At 50.9% G+C, this 18,890-nt stretch overlaps 1 protein-coding gene and 1 non-coding gene across 7 annotated transcripts; both read left to right on the forward strand.

Moving 5' to 3' along the window:
- Nucleotides 1-453: 453 nt before the first annotated feature.
- On the forward strand, nucleotides 454-18,857 carry Eif4g1 (eukaryotic translation initiation factor 4 gamma 1). Of its 6 annotated transcripts, none has more exons than XM_047563564.1 (34): nucleotides 454-592; nucleotides 1,411-1,467; nucleotides 1,694-1,787; nucleotides 2,081-2,167; nucleotides 2,663-2,683; nucleotides 3,256-3,432; nucleotides 3,647-3,746; nucleotides 4,837-4,949; nucleotides 5,769-5,861; nucleotides 6,058-6,127; nucleotides 6,410-7,234; nucleotides 7,501-7,589; nucleotides 7,683-7,869; nucleotides 7,960-8,093; nucleotides 8,217-8,375; nucleotides 8,538-8,723; nucleotides 8,912-9,109; nucleotides 9,322-9,468; nucleotides 9,678-9,914; nucleotides 10,062-10,166; nucleotides 10,256-10,415; nucleotides 10,627-10,727; nucleotides 11,561-11,663; nucleotides 11,889-11,991; nucleotides 12,222-12,454; nucleotides 12,601-12,719; nucleotides 12,842-13,014; nucleotides 13,429-13,554; nucleotides 13,717-13,798; nucleotides 14,979-15,077; nucleotides 15,178-15,312; nucleotides 15,444-15,525; nucleotides 15,633-15,773; nucleotides 18,235-18,857. In XM_047563564.1, exons 3-34 carry the CDS (start codon nucleotides 1,728-1,730, stop codon nucleotides 18,417-18,419), a joined length of 4,830 nt encoding a protein of 1,609 aa, XP_047419520.1. In that variant the 5' UTR covers nucleotides 454-592; nucleotides 1,411-1,467; nucleotides 1,694-1,727; the 3' UTR covers nucleotides 18,420-18,857. The 6 variants fall into 6 exon arrangements, with proteins under 6 accessions (XP_047419520.1, XP_047419521.1, XP_047419522.1 ...); XM_047563563.1 differs by having other exon boundaries at nucleotides 459-592; nucleotides 8,535-8,723; XM_047563565.1 differs by lacking the exon at nucleotides 2,663-2,683 and having other exon boundaries at nucleotides 8,535-8,723.
- Nucleotides 10,472-10,547, forward strand: LOC124993850 (small nucleolar RNA SNORD66). Its single transcript, XR_007110368.1, has one exon. It is a non-coding gene; the product is annotated as a small nucleolar RNA SNORD66 (small nucleolar RNA).
- Nucleotides 18,858-18,890: the final 33 nt, after the last annotated feature.

Genomic DNA, 18,890 nt, shown 5'->3' on the forward strand with positions numbered 1-18,890 from the left:
TTCTCTGAATTTTTTTGACGGACTTTTGCCCCTCCCTGTGAGTGGCAAAAGTGAACAACAAAGCTACTCAAGTTACTTCTTTAGTTAGAATGTTTCAATTCTTTTAGGGTAACATTTAATTTCCTTTGTGAAGTCTTTCAATGATCTAATGTACACTGTTTTCAAAGGCTGCATAATTCGTATTGTATCATGATTTACTTACACAGGACCCAGTTTTAGTATTCTCAACCCTGGGTTGGCATCTCGCCTAGCACTTAGTATGCACTAAATAAATGCTTGCGCAAAGTATGAATGAGCTAAAGAACCGCCAAACAGCCAGAGAGGGGTCGGTCTGGGAGTTCCAGAGTTCGGAAGGGGACACGGGGGCGGGTATTAGCTGTCACGTGATGGGGCGGGGCAAATCCCATGTGCTTCCCGGCGCCGGGCGCCCGGCGCGGCTCCGCCTTCGGCGCCGGTCACGTGGGGGCGCCGGCTGCGCCTGCGGAGAAGCGGTGGCCGCCGAGCGGGATCTGTGCGGGGAGCCGGAAATGGTTGTGGACTACGTCTGTGCGGCTGCGTGGGGCTCGGCCGCGCGGACTGAAGGAGACTGAAGGTAAAGCCGCCATGTCCGGGCTCGACCCGGCCCCCCCACCCCCTCCCCCCGCATCCGCCGCCATCCGGGCCGGGACCGGCCACCCTGCGCCGCCGCCCCGGCGCCCTGGCCCCAAGGCCCAAACCCGGGCTCCGGCCCGCCGGGGCCTGATCTCCGGCCCACGTGTGCCCGGCCTGGCCCGGCCTGGCAGCCGAGTGGGGGTGGGGGAGCGCGGGGCCGAACTGTGCGGGCCCTGCGGGTTGGGAGGGCGCCCGGCTCGCTGGAAGCGAAATGCCACCTCCGCCCGACCCGAGGAGGCCCGGCAGCCTGCGGGCACAGGCACCGAGGCTCCCGGCCTGCCGCCCCCTCCCCCCTTCGCGGCCGGGCCGCCGGGAAGTGACACGTTGTTCTTTGGCACTGGCCGGCGCTGCGCAAGGAGGGCGCAGGGGAGGGAGGCGGCGGCGGCGGGCAGGGAGGAGCCCCCAGCCCCGCCCGCCCTTCCAGGCCGACCCTCACTTGCCTGAAACCGGCTTCTCTGTGACCGCCGCCCGCCTGGCCTTTTAGGGTCTGACTCCCGCCCTTCCTGGCCTACACTTCTGGGCGGTGGCAGGCTTCGCCCCTGGCCCCGCGCGGGTGTCCCCGCGGCAGACACCTTGTGTGCCCCTGGGCCAGGCCCCGAACCCGGTGTCCCCGGGTGGGGGGGGTGGGGACACCACGGCCGAAGCAGCCTGCTCCGTTTGTGATCCGGGAGCCTGGTGCCAGCGAGACCTGGAATTTCCGGTCTGGTTGGTCTTGGGCCCCGCGGAGCCAGGTTGATACCCCTCACCTCCCAATCCCAGGCCCTCGGATGCCCAGAACCTGTAGGCCGCACCGTGGACTTATTCTTTACCGAGGGGGTGAGTGCGGGGGCTGTTTCAGCAGGGCCCGGGGTGTGGGGTTGGAGATGATGCGGGTTTGACAATGTAGTGGTGGGGACACAGGCTGAATCTTTTCTGCACCTTCACTCCCTTGGCACCTCCTGGGCTCCGTGTTGAACCCAGCCCTTGCTTCAACCCTTACCCCACTCCATTTGCTTTAAGCTTAGGTCCCTTCTCCTTTCCAAGCTCCACTCTTTCCCAACAGGTGCTGGGGGGACCCTGATGTGGCACCAAATGAAATGAACAAAGCTCCACAGCCCACAGGCCCCCCGCCCACCCCATCCCCTGGACTCCCACAGGTAATTAGGGAGGAATTAGCAGGACTGGGATGGGGGTGGGGGAGACCAGGCAGTCGGTCAGGAACAGGTTTCAACCTCTGGATTTTCCCAGCCCCATCTGTGTCAGGGCAAAGTGCAGCTGCTTGCTGCCAAATTGAGACAGGGCCCCTGGCTGTCCCTGGGGGCTGTCACAGGGAGGGGGTATGTAGACTGCTGAGGCTCTTGCCGCAGATCTGCTCCCCTTATTTCACCAGCTTGGGTTTCGGCCCCAACCGGGCTTCCCCTCTTGCTGAACTCTGGTCTCCCCCCTTCAGCCAGCGTTTCCCCCGGGGCAGACAGCACCGGTGGTGTTCAGTACGCCACAAGCGACACAAATGAACACGCCTTCTCAGCCCCGCCAGGTGAGGGGCTTTGGGAGGGGAGTAGGGGGCCTGGGTGGAAACTGGAAAGCTTCTGCACATTTGGGCCTAGGATGGAAACTGTGGAAGCTGTGTACCTGGCCCCAACTTCCTGACAGTTGCTCTGTGTTTTTTCATCTGGCTCTGCACTTTGTGCTATTGATTACTTTTGGTGACTGGCCCCTTGAGGAAGTATGTAGTTGGTAAGGGTGGCATTATTGGGGTCCTTATGCGTGAGGATTGGGGACAATGCTGTGGGCCCTGCTGCCAACTCTTGCTTTCCTATTTCCTTTTATTGGGAGGTTGCCATTGCTCTATTCCCCTTTCCTATTTGTCTTTGGACTGTGTTTTGAGAAAAACATTCCAGCTGGTTTTTGCCTTTCTCTCTTCCCCAAGTTCTTCCTCACTACTAAGTGGGAGGATTCTTGTCCTACTTCCTTCATTTCCCCCATCACCTTGGGGATAATTCTCTTCTTTCCTGTCCCCATGTGCTCTCAGGGAGGATTCAGGTCTCTGCAGGTAATACCCCTTTCCTAATCCTGGACTGTCTCCTGATCTCAATCCTGCCCTCTGTCTAGTCAGGGGCTAGACACAGAGATTGGGGGTCTTTAGGGTGGGGACTTGTTTGCCGTTTAGGTCTTGAGTTTGAGCTAAGTGATGCATGTTAGGGGCTAAATATTGAAGAGTGAGTATCTGGAAGCTAGGAGACTTGCATGTTAGTGGTTAGCTGCTCAGTGCCTTAGGTGGAACAATGCATGCTGGGGAGTATGTTGCCTGAAAGGGCCTTACTGTAGGCATGATGCATCTGGTAGTTAGGAATCCTCTGCAAAGGGGTAGTCTGGTGGAGGTGACATGAGTATGCATGGCAGTGAGTGATTAAATATATACCAGATGCATAGTGTTCATCTGAATTTGGAGAGTGTGAATACAAGAGGCCACTTAACCCTCAGTTGATCGAGTGGGTTTAGGAGGATTGGTCTACATTCTGTAAAGCCCACAGTACTTCTCTCCAGAGTGCAGAGACATCGCGGAGTATGATTTTGCTGTCCACTTCCCTTCCTGATGCCAACTGCTTTCTTCCCTCCTGACAGCACTTCTACCCTAGCCGGGCCCAGCCCCCAAGCAGTGCAGCCTCCCGAGTGCAGAGTGCAGCCCCCGCCCGCCCTGGCCCAGCTGCCCATGTCTACCCTGCTGGATCCCAAGTAATGATGATCCCTTCCCAGATCTCCTACTCAGCCTCACAGGGGGCGTACTACATCCCTGGACAGGTGAGGCTGGAGGTTTAGTGGCTGGAAGCCACAGACCTTGTACCCCAATCCTTAACTTCCTCCACCTTGATCCTCTAGTCCCATTCCTTCTCCAGGGGTGGAACAACTTGTCATTGCCCAGAGTTGATTTGCTCTACTTTTGTCATTGTAGTCTGATGTGATGCTGGTAGCTCCCCTCAACTCCTCTTCCCTCTTCCTCCCCATCCCCCACCAGGGGCGTTCCACATATGTTGTTCCGACACAGCAGTACCCTGTGCAGCCAGGAGCCCCAGGCTTCTATCCTGGTGCAAGCCCCACCGAGTTTGGAACTTACGGTAAGCAGGGGAGGAAGTCAGGTGAGAATGACCCAGAGAGCATCTGAACTGATCTATTGCTTTCTAAAACATAAGATCAGTCCTAGGCATGGCTTTTGGCCAGAAAATAATAGGGTTAATAGGTGGTAGGGATTGATGCTTAATATTAATTTAACTGGAGTTAGTGGGGGGAGAAGATTTGATCCTCTGACAACAGAGTTGAAGTCCCCATGTCAAGAAATGTAGGATTAGGCTCCAGCTTCAGAGCCCGTTAGTGTACTTTCCCTGTGATACTCCTTCTATGGTTGGGGGTTGGGGCATGTAGCATGATTTGGGGAGGTTTTCGTAGCTATTTTTCATTTATGTTCTAGGAAAGGCTTAATCTGTTCTTTATGGCAGTGGTTTCCAAAATTTTTTCTACCAGGAAAACTTTTGACTGTATCTTTAATGCATGTGTAGTTGTGTTTGTATATATGTATGCATAATTTAAGTAACACTGTGGCGATTGTTAAAAACAAGTGGAAATTATGGATGAGATTAGAAATACATCTCATTTTGGAGACTATTGCTTTGAGGAATATTTTTCATCCTGGACCTGGTTCATAATGTTTTTTGTTTGTTTCCTTTCCCCCTCCCTGCAAAGGGCAGGATGCTAAAATTGGACTTAGGTTGAATTGAACAGGGTTGGCAAATTTCACATTTTTCATTCCCAGTCAAAGGGCTGATTTTTTTTTTGGCTTCACAGTACATGTGTGTATGATGCTGGTGATAGAATGCTTACAGAGTCCCTCGTGGGATAGAATAGAGACTTGCAGGTAGCTGGTGTGGTGGAGGAGTGTCTGCCTACAAGGCACATGAGTGCGCACATGCATTTGTGTGTGTGTGTGTGTGTGTGTGTGTGTGTGTGTGTCAGGAATTCTTGTAAACGCAGTTCAGACTGGTTCCCCAGCTTTGACAGACACCTAATTCCCTGGGGGAGGAGGGCGGGGCAGAGCAAGGGGCCGGCTTGGGTGATGAGAGGTTCTGGGGGTGGGAAGTCTTCAACAGGCATTAGTATATAGTTAGGTCTTGACGCTGCCACCATTCTTCCTTTCTGTCCCCCTCCCCCAAGCTGGCGCCTACTACCCAGCCCAAGGTGTGCAGCAGTTTCCTGCTGGTGTGGCCCCCGCCCCAGTTTTGATGAACCAGCCACCCCAGATTGCTCCTAAGAGGGAGCGTAAAACGGTGAGTAGTAGCAGGGGGCTCTGGGTTGGGGAAAACTCCAGCGCCTCTGGGACATTGTGCCTGTGGGAGCAGGAACTTGAAAAAGGTCTTCAACTGAGGATACACAGAGAGTGGGGGGTCATAGAATGCCCAGGTTCTTTGTAAGGTACTAAGGTTTCAGTGAGATATAGCTTATGGGAAGGCTGAAGTGGCTAACAGGGAAATTCCCATGAGACTTGGGCTCTGGTGGGGGGTTCATAAGAACTATGCTTGGTTTTGGGTTTCTGATGGCTTGTCTTGGAAATGGTTTGTTTTCTATAACCCCACCCCCCCACCCCCCGCCCCCTAGTCCTGGAAGCTCTGGAGGCCTCCGCCTCTGCTCAGTCCTCAAGCCCTGGGCGTGGTGCCCAGAATAGGGTGCCAGGGCTGGGGAAGCCGCTGAGTCACCCTGGCTCCACCCACTGGATCTGGGCCCTGCCCCCAGAGATCAGTCCGACTAGCCACAAGTGAGCCCGATGGGTGCTAGATGGGGGTCCTGGGCCCCAGGGTGTGCAGCCACTGACTTGGGGACTGCTGGTCAGGGCAGGGGTGAGGGAGGGAGGGGCATTGTGATGTACAGGGCTGCTCTATGAGGTCAAGGGTCTCTTAGGGGTGGGGGCTAGGGCAGGGATTGCAAGAGCAGCTGGATGGGTTGACAGTAGAACTCATGGGGTTTCTGGCACCCACCCACCTACTTCCCAGTAGGGGGTGGGGGGTTGGCCCAGAGTCTTAGGAGTGGGGCAGGGTGGAGAGGTGGGCTCCTCCTGCTTCCCGCTCATTCCATAGCTTTCTTTTCCTCAGATTCGAATTCGAGATCCAAACCAAGGAGGGAAGGATATCACTGAAGAGATCATGTCTGGGGCCCGTACTGCCTCCACACCCACCCCTCCCCAGGTACTGCTTCCTCTTTTGAGTGGTATCTTAATTGGGATGACTTTTCTGTGTTGAACTGCGAAGTACCTGTCTGCTTCCTGAAGGGTTTTGTTTCCTTGCTTTCCTGAATTAGGCAATGTTAAAGTAGAAATAGCCTAGTGAAGAAGGGTTGTGGGATTGTTCAGTGCAAATTTGTTAATGACCCTTTGTCCTACAGACGGCAGGAGGTGGTCAGGAGCCTCAAGCTAATGGGGAGACACCCCAGGTTGCTGTCATTGTCCGGCCAGGTAAGAAAGACGCTGGGAAGGAGCTTTTGTGGGAAATAAAGTATGACAACTGGAAATTCCAGGAAGGTGGATTGACTTGAACTGGGTACCACAGAAGAATGACTGAGGTTTCGGGTAGTGGATTCAAGGGCGGGTGGCATTTTGGATGAGACAGGAATAACTTCAGTGGAAGAAGTTTGAAGGGTGAGGTGGAAATGTTTAATTAGGAGTGTTCTGACTAGGAGAAGTAACAACAGTGAAGGACTTGGCTTCAGATACTCATTCTTCCTTCCTGTGGTGCAGATGACCGGTCGCAGGGAGCAATCATTGGGGGCCGGTCAGGTCTGCCTGGCCCAGAGCACAGCCCTTCAGAATCCCAGCCTTCATCACCTTCTCCGACCCCATCACCCCCCCCAATCTTGGAACCGGGGTCTGAGCCTAATCTCGGAGTCCTCTCTATTCCTGGGGACACTATGACAACGGGGATGATACAAATGTCTGTAGAAGAATCTACCCCTATCTCCCGTGAAACTGGGGAGCCATACTGCCTCTCTCCAGAACCCACTCCTCTTGCTGAACCTATACTGGAAGTAGAAGTGACACTTAGCAAACCAGTTCCAGAATCCGAGTTCTCTTCCAGTCCTCTCCAGGTTCCCACTCCCCTGGCATCTCACAAGGTGGAAATACATGAGCCTAATGGCATGGTCCCATCTGAGGATCTGGAACCAGAGGTGGAATCAAGCCCAGAGCTTGTCCCTCCCCCTCTTCCGGCTTGCCCTTCCGAATCTCCTGTGCTTGTTGCTCCAACTGCCCAACCTGAGGAACTGCTCAACGGAGCCCCCTCGCCACCAGCTGTGGACTTAAGCCCAGTCAGTGAGCCAGAAGAGCAGGCCAAGGAGGTCACCACATCAGTGGCTTCCCCCACCATCCTCTCTGCTACTCCAGCTTCGGCTCCTCCAGCTATTTCCTCTGCTCAGGAGGAGGAAATGGAGGAAGAAGAAGAGGAAGAGGAAGAAGAAGCAGTAGAAGCTGAGAATGAGAAAGGAGGAGAGGAACTCCTCCCTCCAGAGAGTGCCCCTGTCCCAGCCCACTTGTCCCAGAATTTGGAGGTGGCAGCAGCCACCCAAGGTAAGGTGTGGCTGGATAGTGGAGGTGGGGCAAGCTACAGGGTGGGGCTCTTTTCTTCATTGATGACCTTCCATTTGGGTAGCCTGTCTGGGTTTTGGAAGTTCTGTGACTGAACCAACCTAGAGCTAGAATAAGAACTTTTAAAACTTGTAAGCCTAGATTGGGTGTGATTGAGAGAGAAAGATTGTATTGATTGCTTTGTAATTTTTTCCATGAGGGTTAGGGGTACTCTTTAAGTTATTCCCACCCTGCTTTTTTTTTCTAAGTGGCAGTATCTGTGCCAAAGAGGAGACGGAAAATTAAGGAGCTCAATAAGAAGGAGGCTGTGGGAGACCTTCTGGATGCCTTCAAGGAGGTAAGGGAAGCAGGAAATATGGGAAGGGAGAGGGCAGAGTTTGGGTATGAACAGTGGTCATTTTGTAACCCAAACTGTGTTGTATGTTTATAGGTGAACCCAGCAGTACCAGAGGTGGAGAATCAGCCTCCTATAGGCAACAATCCAGGTCCAGAGTCTGAGGGTAGCAGTGTGCCCCCACGACCTGAGGAAACAGACGAGACTTGGGACTCAAAGGAGGACAAAATCCACAATGCTGAGAACATCCAACCTGGGGAACAGAAGTATGAATACAAGTCAGGTATGCGGAAGGAAGGGTCAAGAATGGCTAATGGTTCTCGTTCGGGCCCGTAGGGGATCGGGAGTATGATGGAGGCATCTTGTGTTGCAGATCAGTGGAAGCCTCTGAACCTTGAGGAGAAAAAGCGTTATGACCGCGAGTTCCTCCTTGGCTTTCAGTTCATCTTTGCCAGTATGCAAAAGCCAGAAGGATTGCCCCATATTACTGATGTGGTGCTGGACAAGGTTGGTGGTTTGAAGGGGAGGAGGGTAAGTGTGAGCTGGATGAACTGAGGAGGAACCTGAGGCTTGGAAAGAATAGTCAATAATATTAGGCTGCTTTTGAGTCCTTCTGTGTCTTCTTTGCAGGCCAATAAAACACCACTGCGGCCGCTGGATCCCTCCAGACTACCTGGCATAAATTGTGGCCCAGACTTCACTCCATCCTTTGCCAACCTCGGCCGACCAGCCCTTAGCAATCGTGGGCCCCCAAGGGGTGGGCCAGGTGGGGAGCTGCCCCGAGGGCCGGTGAGTGGGGCTGGCTAGAGGCAGATGGGCAAGATGTCAGGGTCTTGGGTGTGTCTTGTTGGGAGATGGGGAGAAATCTGCCCTTGAGATGTGTGCTATTGGGGTCGTGTGTTGTGCTTCTTGGCTTTGTATCTTCACTTGTCCTAATCCCTTGCTTAGCAGGCTGGTCTGGGTCCCAGGCGTTCTCAGCAGGGTCCCCGAAAGGAACCCCGCAAAATCATTGCTACTGTATTGATGACTGAAGATATAAAGCTGAACAAAGCAGAGAAGGCCTGGAAACCCAGCAGCAAGCGGACAGCAGCTGATAAGGACCGTGGTGAAGAAGATGCTGATGGCAGCAAAACCCAGGTACTGGCAAGTCCTGCTGTTTGTCTCCATTTATGCCCTCAGGTCTTCCATCTTGAGCCTACTATGCTTTCTCATACTGACCACTAGTGCCTACCTCTGTCCCCACCATCTTCTCATGTCCTTCCTAGCAGCCTTTATCTTAGAACCTCATGAGCTCCTATGACTTCTCTATCCCTTCTTCCCTATAGGACCTGTTCCGCAGGGTACGCTCCATCCTGAATAAGTTGACACCCCAGATGTTCCAGCAGCTTATGAAGCAGGTGACGCAGCTGGCCATTGACACAGAGGAACGCCTCAAAGGGGTCATTGACCTTATCTTTGAGAAGGCCATTTCAGAGCCCAACTTCTCTGTGGCCTATGCCAACATGTGCCGTTGCCTCATGGCGGTTAGTTTCCACTGTTTTCTAAATCTCGTCTCTTACTTCCAATTTCAAGACTTCTGGAATCCAGCTTCTTGGTTCCCCTCCAGCCTGTGTTGTTGATGGCAGCCAGGAAGGGGCAGAACCAGGGCCAGAGGTCTTCTGGGTCAGGTAGTTAAAGACTCATGGCCTTCCTTGCTCTGGACAGGTCTGAGTATGACATTCTTTTTGACATACAGCTGAAAGTGCCCACTACAGAAAAGCCAACGGTAACTGTGAACTTCCGAAAACTGTTGTTAAATCGATGTCAGAAAGAGTTTGAGAAAGACAAAGATGATGATGAAGTATTTGAAAAAAAACAAAAAGAGATGGATGAAGCTGCTACGGTGAGAAAACCTGCCAAATTTATTCTTTACCCACCCTCCAGGTGCTGCTAGGCTGTAGAATTTGAATGGGGATAAGTGGGGTGGGGTTCGTGACATCCTTGTTGGGGAGGAGATCTCTGCCTCTGGCTGGATTGACACATAGTAGAGAAGAGTTTTTAGCCAAGCGTCTGGTATCTTTTTGAAATGGATTCCTGTTCTGTGACTGGTAGGCAGAGGAACGGGGACGCCTGAAGGAAGAGCTGGAAGAGGCTCGGGACATAGCCCGGCGGCGCTCTTTAGGGAATATAAAGTTTATTGGGGAGTTGTTCAAGCTGAAGATGTTGACAGAGGCCATAATGCATGACTGTGTGGTCAAACTACTCAAGAACCATGATGAAGAGTCCCTGGAATGCCTCTGCCGTTTGCTTACCACCATTGGCAAAGACCTGGACTTTGCAAAAGCCAAGGTAGGGGCACTTGGAAGTGGAAGGCTGAAGCATGTGGAGCCCAGTCCACTGACCTTCTTGTTAGGGTGATGGGTCTGTGCTGCTGAGCCATAGCATTGGAAGGGAGGTATTACAAGTTCCTGACCTGATCCCTTTGCTTCTTCCTAGCCCCGAATGGATCAGTATTTCAACCAGATGGAAAAAATCATTAAAGAAAAGAAGACGTCATCTCGCATCCGTTTTATGCTTCAGGATGTGCTAGATCTGCGGCAGGTATGAGTCCCCTCCTTGCTACTACCTTTCTGCTATTTCCAGTTCCTGATACCATCTTCTAACATAATTGCAACTGACCATTCACACAGAGCAACTGGGTTCCTCGCCGAGGGGATCAGGGTCCTAAGACAATTGACCAGATCCACAAGGAGGCTGAGATGGAAGAGCATCGGGAACACATCAAAGTGCAGCAGCTCATGGCCAAAGGCAGCGACAAGCGTCGGGGTGGCCCTCCAGGCCCACCCATTAGTGAGTTGGTGGCTAGGACCAAGGAATGGGCAGTGAAGGGACTGAGGGGTTATTCTTTCCGCTGATGACTTCTTGTTAGTGCCACGTGTCTGGGCCACTGAGACCCCGTGATGGAACTGAGGATCTGAGGAAGGGAGGCTTAGGGTGGCCCAAGGGGAAGGGACTTGTAAGATCTACTCATTATTCCAGTACGTCCCCCTTTTTGTCCCAGGCCGTGGTCTTCCCCTTGTGGATGATGGTGGCTGGAACACAGTCCCCATCAGCAAAGGCAGCCGCCCCATTGACACCTCACGACTCACCAAGATCACAAAGGTAGGGCTTGTGTTTGTGAGGAAGAGGGTAAAGAGGGATCAGGCAAGCATCAGGCTCAGGTTTGGTTCTTAGTCTGTAAATTGGGGGAGGTAGCTGCTCAGTTTTTCTTAGACTCACTGTTGAGGTTGTTAAGAGATGGAACTGCCAACTCCTAGGAATTTATTCACATTGTTCTGGGTAAATTGTCAGAAATGCCACATCCAGTCATTGCCTTCTTCTGTACATGCCATGCAACAAGAATTTTTTTTTATGTTTTTAAATGGTTGAGAAAAATCAAAAAGTAAATATTTTATGATGTAGAGATTACATAAAATTTTAATTTCAGTGTCTATAAATAATTGAATTGTGCTGACATGGTGGCACACTCCTGTAATCTCAGCTGTTTGGGAGGTTGAGGCAGGAGGATCACAAGATCAGGGCCAACCTCTGCAATTTATCAAGACCCCATCTAAGAAGCAAAAAATGAAAAAAAAAGGGCTGGAAATGTAGTTCAGGTAGAGTGTCCCTGGGTTCAATCTTCATTTCCTGGTGCATTACATTGTAACCACACACACCGAACACAAGTTTTACTGGAATATAACTGCATTCATTCCTCTTAAGTCTCATCCAGGGCTGTTTTCATGCTACAGTGGCAGAACTGAGTAATTGCAATGGAGACTGTGACTTATAAAACTGTATGCTACAAATAAGTTTTTTGCTCTCTGGCCTTTTACAGAAAGTTTGACCCCTGATCTGGGGTATTCACTACTGGTGTGGCTGTGTGTGGTGGTGGTGCTGGCCAAGAGTTTTGGCCAGGTCAGACCCAAGACTCTCTACTCCCTTTTATTCTACAGCCTGGCTCCATTGATTCCAACAACCAGCTCTTTGCACCTGGAGGGCGACTGAGTTGGGGCAAGGGCAGCAGCGGGGGCTCAGGAGCCAAGCCCTCAGATGCAGGTATGGGTGCCACTGTAAGGAGCTGAGTGGTTATAAATCTAAGCTCCCTTGAGGATAGAGCCTTACCTCTACCTATATGAGTGGTTAGGTATGCAGGAGGCATAGAGGTGGTGCTAGATGTTGAATTGCTTTTTCTCAGCACTGGAACCGATTGGCCTAAACTGGCAAGTAGGAGAGAAAATGCAAGAAAGTGGAGATTTTAATCCAGGTTTTCTGCCTCCCCAGCATCAGAAACTGCTCGCCCAGCTACTAGTACCTTGAATCGCTTCTCAGCCCTTCAACAAGCAGTACCCACAGAGAGCACAGATAACAGACGTGTGGTGCAGAGGTGAGGTTTCCTAGGGGTCTTTGTTCTTGTCACTCAGAATACTGTGAGTGGGTTTTGGTTGTTTGGCATAGCATGGGAGTTCCTCATACCTGTAATGCTCAAAGCCCTTATCTAAGATTAAGGCACATTCCTGATGCCATCAAAGAGGTCCAGCAGTTGCATGTTGGGTAATTACATGACTGATTTCCTGGCAGTACAGGAAAGAGACAATGTGCCTCTATTTCTTCTAGGAGTAGCTTGAGCCGGGAACGAGGTGAGAAAACTGGGGACCGGGGAGACAGACTAGAGCGGAGTGAACGGGGAGGTGAACGAGGGGACCGACTTGATCGAGCACGGACACCAGCCACCAAGAGAAGTTTCAGCAAGGAAGTGGAGGAGCGGAGTAGAGAGCGCCCCTCCCAGCCTGAGGGACTACGCAAGGCAGCTAGCCTCACAGAGGATCGGGACCGTGGGCGAGATGCTGGTGAGGGGCTGGGAGAATGCAGAAAGGGTGTTGGCTAGTGTGGGATTAGCTGGTTCCTGTCTCTCAAGAGGTCCAGGCTCTGCTTACTAAGAAGACTAGAACTAAAGAATCTGGGATCTGTTTTTCCCCCCACCCCCACCCCCCAGTGAAGCGGGAAGCTACCCTACCCCCAGTGAGCCCCCCCAAGGCCTCACTTTCTGAGGAGGAGCTGGAAAAGAAATCTAAGGCCATCATCGAGGAATATCTCCATCTCAATGACATGAAGGTTAGCAGTCAAGGGGTGGTCCTGAGCTGTTGCCAAGTGGGTAGGGTGGGAGCCATGTTGACAGGCATAAGGGGGTTCAGGGTTTAGATCAGGCTTGACTGCTCTCTCCCTGCTCCCCTTAGGAGGCAGTGCAGTGTGTGCAGGAACTGGCCTCACCCTCTCTGCTCTTCATCTTTGTGCGGCATGGCATCGAGTCCACGCTGGAGCGCAGCACCATTGCTCGTGAGCATATGGGGCGACTGCTGCACCAGCTGCTCTGCGCCGGGCACCTCTCCACTGCCCAGTACTACCAAGGGTATGACCAACTTCTGTGGGCCTCCCACATTCTCATACCCACAAGTTATTTTTTTTCCTTTGCGGGATCCCCAGAACTTCGCGTAGGCCCAGCTGGGCATGGTGGTGCATGCCTATAGTCCCAGCTCCTCTGGAGTTTGAGGCAGGGGGACGCAAGTTCGAGGCCAGCCTGGGAAGCATAGCAAGACCCTGTCTCAAAAACATTGTAGGTTCAACCATCTTGGTCAACATTGCAAGGTGGGTGAGCCATCCAAGGATAAGAAGGTGACCTTAGCTTGAGATAACTCTCATTCCTAGAAAATGTTCCCGGAGGGTTCCATAAGTTGATATTTAGTCATGCTGTGTTACCCCAGAAGCAGAGTGGGGGCCTGGCCCATCTTTCCTAGAATGCCCTGACATTGTATTCCCTTTGCAGGCTGTATGAAATCCTGGAATTGGCTGAGGATATGGAAATTGACATCCCTCATGTGTGGCTTTACCTGGCAGAACTGGTAACGCCCATTCTGCAGGAAGGTGGCATACCTATGGGAGAGCTGTTCAGGTAAGTTCCCCTTGGTTGGAACTCAGGGAAGGTAGAAGATAGAAGAAAGAGGGAGGGAGGGAGGTGTGATAGGCTGGATGGCTATATTTGGAGAGGGATGGAGTGGAGTGGTGGTGAGAGGGCAGTAGAGGCTATCAGCACTGGGATTTTCTCTTTTTATAGGGAGATTACAAAGCCTCTGAGACCTTTAGGCAAAGCTGCTTCCCTGTTGCTAGAGATCCTGGGCCTTCTGTGCAAAAGCATGGTGAGTGGGCCTGTTACTGGATGATGTATTCATGATTTCTGTATGGTTTTTGCTATTCCCTGTAGCTGTGAATCCACATGGTCCTTTGTTGGGCCTAGAGTATTGGTGGTGGCAGGACCATGATGGTATCTGAGAGAGGAAATGTTGAGGTGAACATTCTCCTTCATATAGTTCCTGTCATAAGTTCTGGTCAAGGCCAGAGAACAGCATTGTAAGATCCTACACTGTGATTGATTGATTGATTCAACTAGAATTCCTTTGAACATTTACAACCTGCTGAACACTGAGGATACAGCAGTGAGTAAAATGCTGTTATGTATGAAACACTAGTTGGTAGAGAAAAGGTAAGAAATGACAGCTTACTAAAGGCAGCAGTGTATTGTGGAGTGTGAAACAGTAGTTGAAAAAGGAGTGTCTTAAGCATTGTGAGGTTGCTAAGTGTTTGCCAGTGTTCACGACAGAAGGTTTTCTTTGAAAGGCGCTGAAGCTGCTTTTGAAAGTTAATTGGTGACTGACGAATATAAAGGCGAAAAGATGGAGAAAGGCAAGTTGGGTGTGGTACTTATTGGTAGTGAGAAACTGTGCAGTTGCAGGAGTTCAGCTACCTGGAAACCTGGAGGAGTGAGACTAGATTGAAAAGGACTCAGGTTGTTCATTTTGTGAGGATTTCTGATCTGTGTTGGGGTGTGGTGGACCACATCCTGAGATTTTCTGAATTTAGGAAACAAGTAGGCATACTCGTGTTACAAGTTATCTTTCCAAAAGCAAACATTTGTTAGCTGGGATGATGACAAGCTGTTTTAGAAAAAGAAATGTATGTAAGATTGGAAGGCACTAGAGGTATTTGGATTTTTAAGGTTCAGTAATTTATTGAGAGTCCTGCAAAAGCTGGTTGATGTTTGTTTTTCTAGAGGCTCTTAAGTAATTTCCCCCACCCTAATGTCATAGCACTATAGTGGTGTGTGTGTTTTTGTTTTTTATCTGAGTGTTTATTTGACAGCTGTGCTCTACACTAGAGTGTCAGCATGGAAGGGCTCTGCCTAAGTGTTACCTCTGTGGCATCTTTAGCTCCTAGCAGGTACCTAGTGGGCTTTCAGTGAATATTTGTTGGATATCTGTGTTGGAGCTGTTGGATCTTTGGAGAGATACAAGGTTGCTGAGTTGTTCTTATGTTTTCCAGGGCCCCAAAAAGGTAGGGATGCTTTGGCGAGAGGCTGGACTCAGCTGGAAAGAATTTCTACCTGAAGGTCAGGACGTTGGTGCATTCGTCACTGAACAGGTTTGGGGCTATTAAAATGTTCATTTTAGCATTTGAGTCTGGCTAGTGTTCACCTACTTCCCTCATCTGACCTCTTGACTATGGGTATTTGTGATTACAGAAGGTGGAGTATACCCTAGGAGAGGAGCCAGAAGGCCCTGGTCAGAGGGCACTCCCCTTCGAGGAGCTGAGCAGGCAGTTGGAGAAGCTGCTGAAGGAGGGTAGCAGTAACCAGCGGGTGTTCGACTGGATAGACGTATGTTTTTCCTCAATACTGGGGGAGAGGGATAGAGGAAAGGCATTTCTTGCAGTGGGGTTGGGGTTGGCAGGCATGGAGACTGAAGGGCACAAGTCAAAACTTACGGACCATTTGTTTCTCCTACACAGGCCAACCTGAGTGAGCAACAGATAGCATCCAACACATTAGTTCGAGCCCTTATGACAACTGTCTGCTATTCTGCAATTATCTGTAAGAGAAGCCACGGAGAAGGGAGGGAAAGGGATTTCAGTCTTCCCTCCTAGGGCCGAACCAGGCTAAGGCTGCATTGTTTCACTTACCCATCTTCTTCCTTATAGTTGAGACCCCTCTCCGAGTGGATGTTGCAGTGCTGAAAGCACGAGCAAGACTGCTACAGAAATACCTGTGTGATGAGCAGAAGGAGCTGCAAGCGCTCTATGCCCTCCAAGCCCTTGTAGTGACCTTAGAACAGCCCGCCAGTAAGAGCCAGGCTGCAGGGACAGAGGTTGGGGTGGAGGGATTTCCAGATAGCAGGGGATGGTTGTGGAAGGGTCTCAAACCAAGAAAAGTTGGTGAGCAAAATGCCCTGATGGTTTGATTCCTTTCCCTTGCACTGGTTTTCCTTGCCTACAAATTGAAGGACTTCGTCTCAGCCTTGAAGGTTAATTGGCTACTTGCTTGCTTTATGTGTAGCTGTTAGATGCCAATAGTGCAGAGGTGATAAATGATAGCATTTTTTGTCCTACTCTGCCTGGCACAAGTCTGAAATGCTTTGTTTAACCTTGCCTCCTTGTATCTTCACAACTATTGTTGAGGGTAGATGGTATTATCCCTATTTTCCACATTAGGAGACCGAGGCTTAGGTTCACATGTCTGAGATTATGCACTCTGCAGATAAGTATATGTCAGGGCATTGGGGTAATCACAGGAAGTTTAGCGTAGTTCCCATGGTGGCGTGGAGTCAGTGACAGTGTAAGTGATTGAAAGATGGGTATGAGGGATGATAAATGGGTATTAGTTAAGAGACAGATGGGAGGGGGATCCTGTAACCAAAGGAACTATATACGTATATAAAGTAGGTCCTCAAGTGGAAAATGTGACATAAGGCAGAAGAGCTGCTGAAGAGAGGGCCAGTGCAGGAGAGCACAGTGGCCAATTGGGTATGAGGCAGGAGGGGCTGGAGAGATGGACAGAAACTGGGTCCTGCAGGGCTGTGTGAGCCATGGCAAGGTCTTTGGGCTTTTACTTACGGGCCAGGTAAGTCCCTTAGGGGAACTGAAGTAAGGGAGAAAGAATTTTTGTTAGATCATTGGCTGTACTAGGAAAGAATGGCTTGGAGTGGGTCGAGAATGTGGGAGATTGACATTCGTAGTTCCATCTTCCTGGTGATAATGGAGATGGAGGAAAGAGTGGGCAGATTGAAGAGATACTTAGGAAATGGAGTTGATGGCTTTTAGTCACTGGCCTGAAAGATTGGAAGTCACAAATGGCTCTCTCAAATAGTTTGAGTATGGGAAGTGATGCCATCTGCCACTGCAGTGGGAAAAGTTGGATCAAGTTGAGTTCATGGTGTTGGTCGGGACTCAGAGATGGTAGGTAGATAGTTGGATATTTGGATCCGTCTGGGGAGAATGAGGTCAGGTTAGGAGACACCTCTGTGAGGTGCTAGCACAGGGTAATAAGTACCTGTGTAAGTCACAAGAGGTTGTGGGGTTGCCCAACGGGGAGCCTTGAGGGCCTGGGCTAAAACACTGGGGAGGATACAGGTAGGTACTAAAAGGAGGGCAAGGACCTGTGAACAAAGAGATTTTAGGATAGGGAAGTAGTTGGTAATGCTAGAGTGCTGGAGAGTTCAGTAAGAGCAGATCTGAAAGGGCTTCTGAAATGTAAAAACATGGCTGTCATCCTGGCAAAAGCAGTATTTAGTGGTACAGGAGGCAGGCTTTGGTTGGAAAGGACTGAAGTAATGACTGAGACAGGAAAGGGAGACAGCAAGTGTAGACAGAATCTTCTATTTAGCTGAGTTAGTGGTTGAAAGGGGCCCTTTGAGTAGATGAAACAATATAGAGGGCAAAGTGGATAGTTGATTAAATGGAGTCCTCTGTGAGGGTGTGCATGGGATTTGAAAGCACAGGTGTGGGATAAGTGAATAATTTGCTACTGGTGGGTGCCCAACAAGCAGTTGGTGGACTCAGGAGTGGAATGTCCTGAGGAGTATTCTGGTTTGCTGCTTCTCATAGATGGTGTAGGATTTTATCAAGTCTAGACTTGAGATCCTATACTTCACTTGCTCTGCCATCCTGTTTTTAGGAGTATAGTTTGGTTTGGAAAGACAGGTAAGGCTGTGTGGGATAGGACAAGTGCTTGAGGAAGCCCTGTAGTGGCCATTGCTGGAGGAGAAGGTGTTAAAGCAGTGGGGGTACTTGAATCTTGTAGAGATTGATCAGGAAAGTGACAAGAGAAAGGGTCTTCTGGCAAAGGATATAGCACCCCTCAAAAGTGTCAAGGCTGGAGATGGTTCAGGAGGTGTATGGGAAGGAAAAGGAAATGGAAATCAAGGGTCAGGATATTTTGGTGGGCTGGTGGATGTTCTAGGTTATACCCTTAACAATTGTGTTAGACTTGTGAGTCTACCAATCCAGGAGTGCCAATTCTGCACATTCTCTACATTATATATGTCACAAGTAGAGAAGTTGAAGCTGCCAAGGTGAGGCTGGGCAAGTTTGTAAAGTTTTTTTGGATGGCTGACTCATTTCTGTGCACCAGTCTCATCATGAGATTAGTATCCTGTCCGAAGCCTAGTCACTGTGGAATGCCTAGACAAATGTCAGGGTGGTAGGTCAGGGCCTTGTTTTAACAGTGGACTTGAGAGGAATCCCTAGGGTCAGGGTAGCATGGCTGTGGCTAGTCACTTCTAACTGCTGTCCTGATGGCTTGCAGACCTGCTTCGGATGTTCTTTGATGCGCTGTATGATGAAGATGTGGTGAAGGAGGACGCTTTCTACAGCTGGGAGAGCAGCAAGGATCCCGCTGAGCAGCAGGGCAAGGGCGTGGCCCTTAAATCTGTCACAGCTTTCTTCAATTGGCTTCGTGAGGCCGAGGAGGAGGAGTCCGACCACAACTGAGGGCGGGTGGGGCTGGGGACTTGGAGCCCCATGGACACGCGGATGGCCCGGCCAGCCGTCTGGACTGCAGGGGGGCGGCAGCGGCAGCGGCGGCGGCGGAGTGGGTGCCTGTAGTGCGATGTGTCTGAGCTAATAAAGTGGCTGAAGAGGCAGGATGGCTTGGGGCTGCCTGGGGCCCCCCTCCAGGATGCTGCCAGGTGTCCCTTTCCCCCTGGGGCACAGAGATATATTATATATAAAGTCTTGAAATTTGGTGTGTCTTGGGGGGAGGGCACCACCGCCTGCCCCTGGGGTCCTTTTTTATTTTCTGAAAATCACTCTTGGGACTGCCGTCCTCGCTGCTGGGGGCATATGCCCCAGCCCCTGCACCACCCCTGCTGCTGCCTGGGCAGGGGGAAGGGGGGGCACGGTGCCTGTAATTATTAAACATGAATTCAATTAAGCTCACTGCCTCTGCTTTATGGCCTGCTC

The sequence above is a fragment of the Sciurus carolinensis genome, chromosome 9, assembly GCF_902686445.1.
Source record: "Sciurus carolinensis chromosome 9, mSciCar1.2, whole genome shotgun sequence".
In the NCBI taxonomy this organism is placed as follows: Eukaryota; Metazoa; Chordata; class Mammalia; order Rodentia; family Sciuridae; genus Sciurus; species Sciurus carolinensis.

Excerpts from the sequence above, each read along its gene's own strand:
- Eif4g1 (XM_047563563.1), top strand. The coding sequence starts at position 1,728 with ATGAACAAAGCTCCACAGCCCACAGGCCCCCCGCCCACCCCATCCCCT. Across the intron at positions 10,167-10,255 it reads ATGTGCTAGATCTGCGGCAG|AGCAACTGGGTTCCTCGCCG; the intron begins GTATGAGTCCCC and ends CCATTCACACAG. Across the intron at positions 15,078-15,177 it reads GTGCATTCGTCACTGAACAG|AAGGTGGAGTATACCCTAGG; the intron begins GTTTGGGGCTAT and ends TTGTGATTACAG.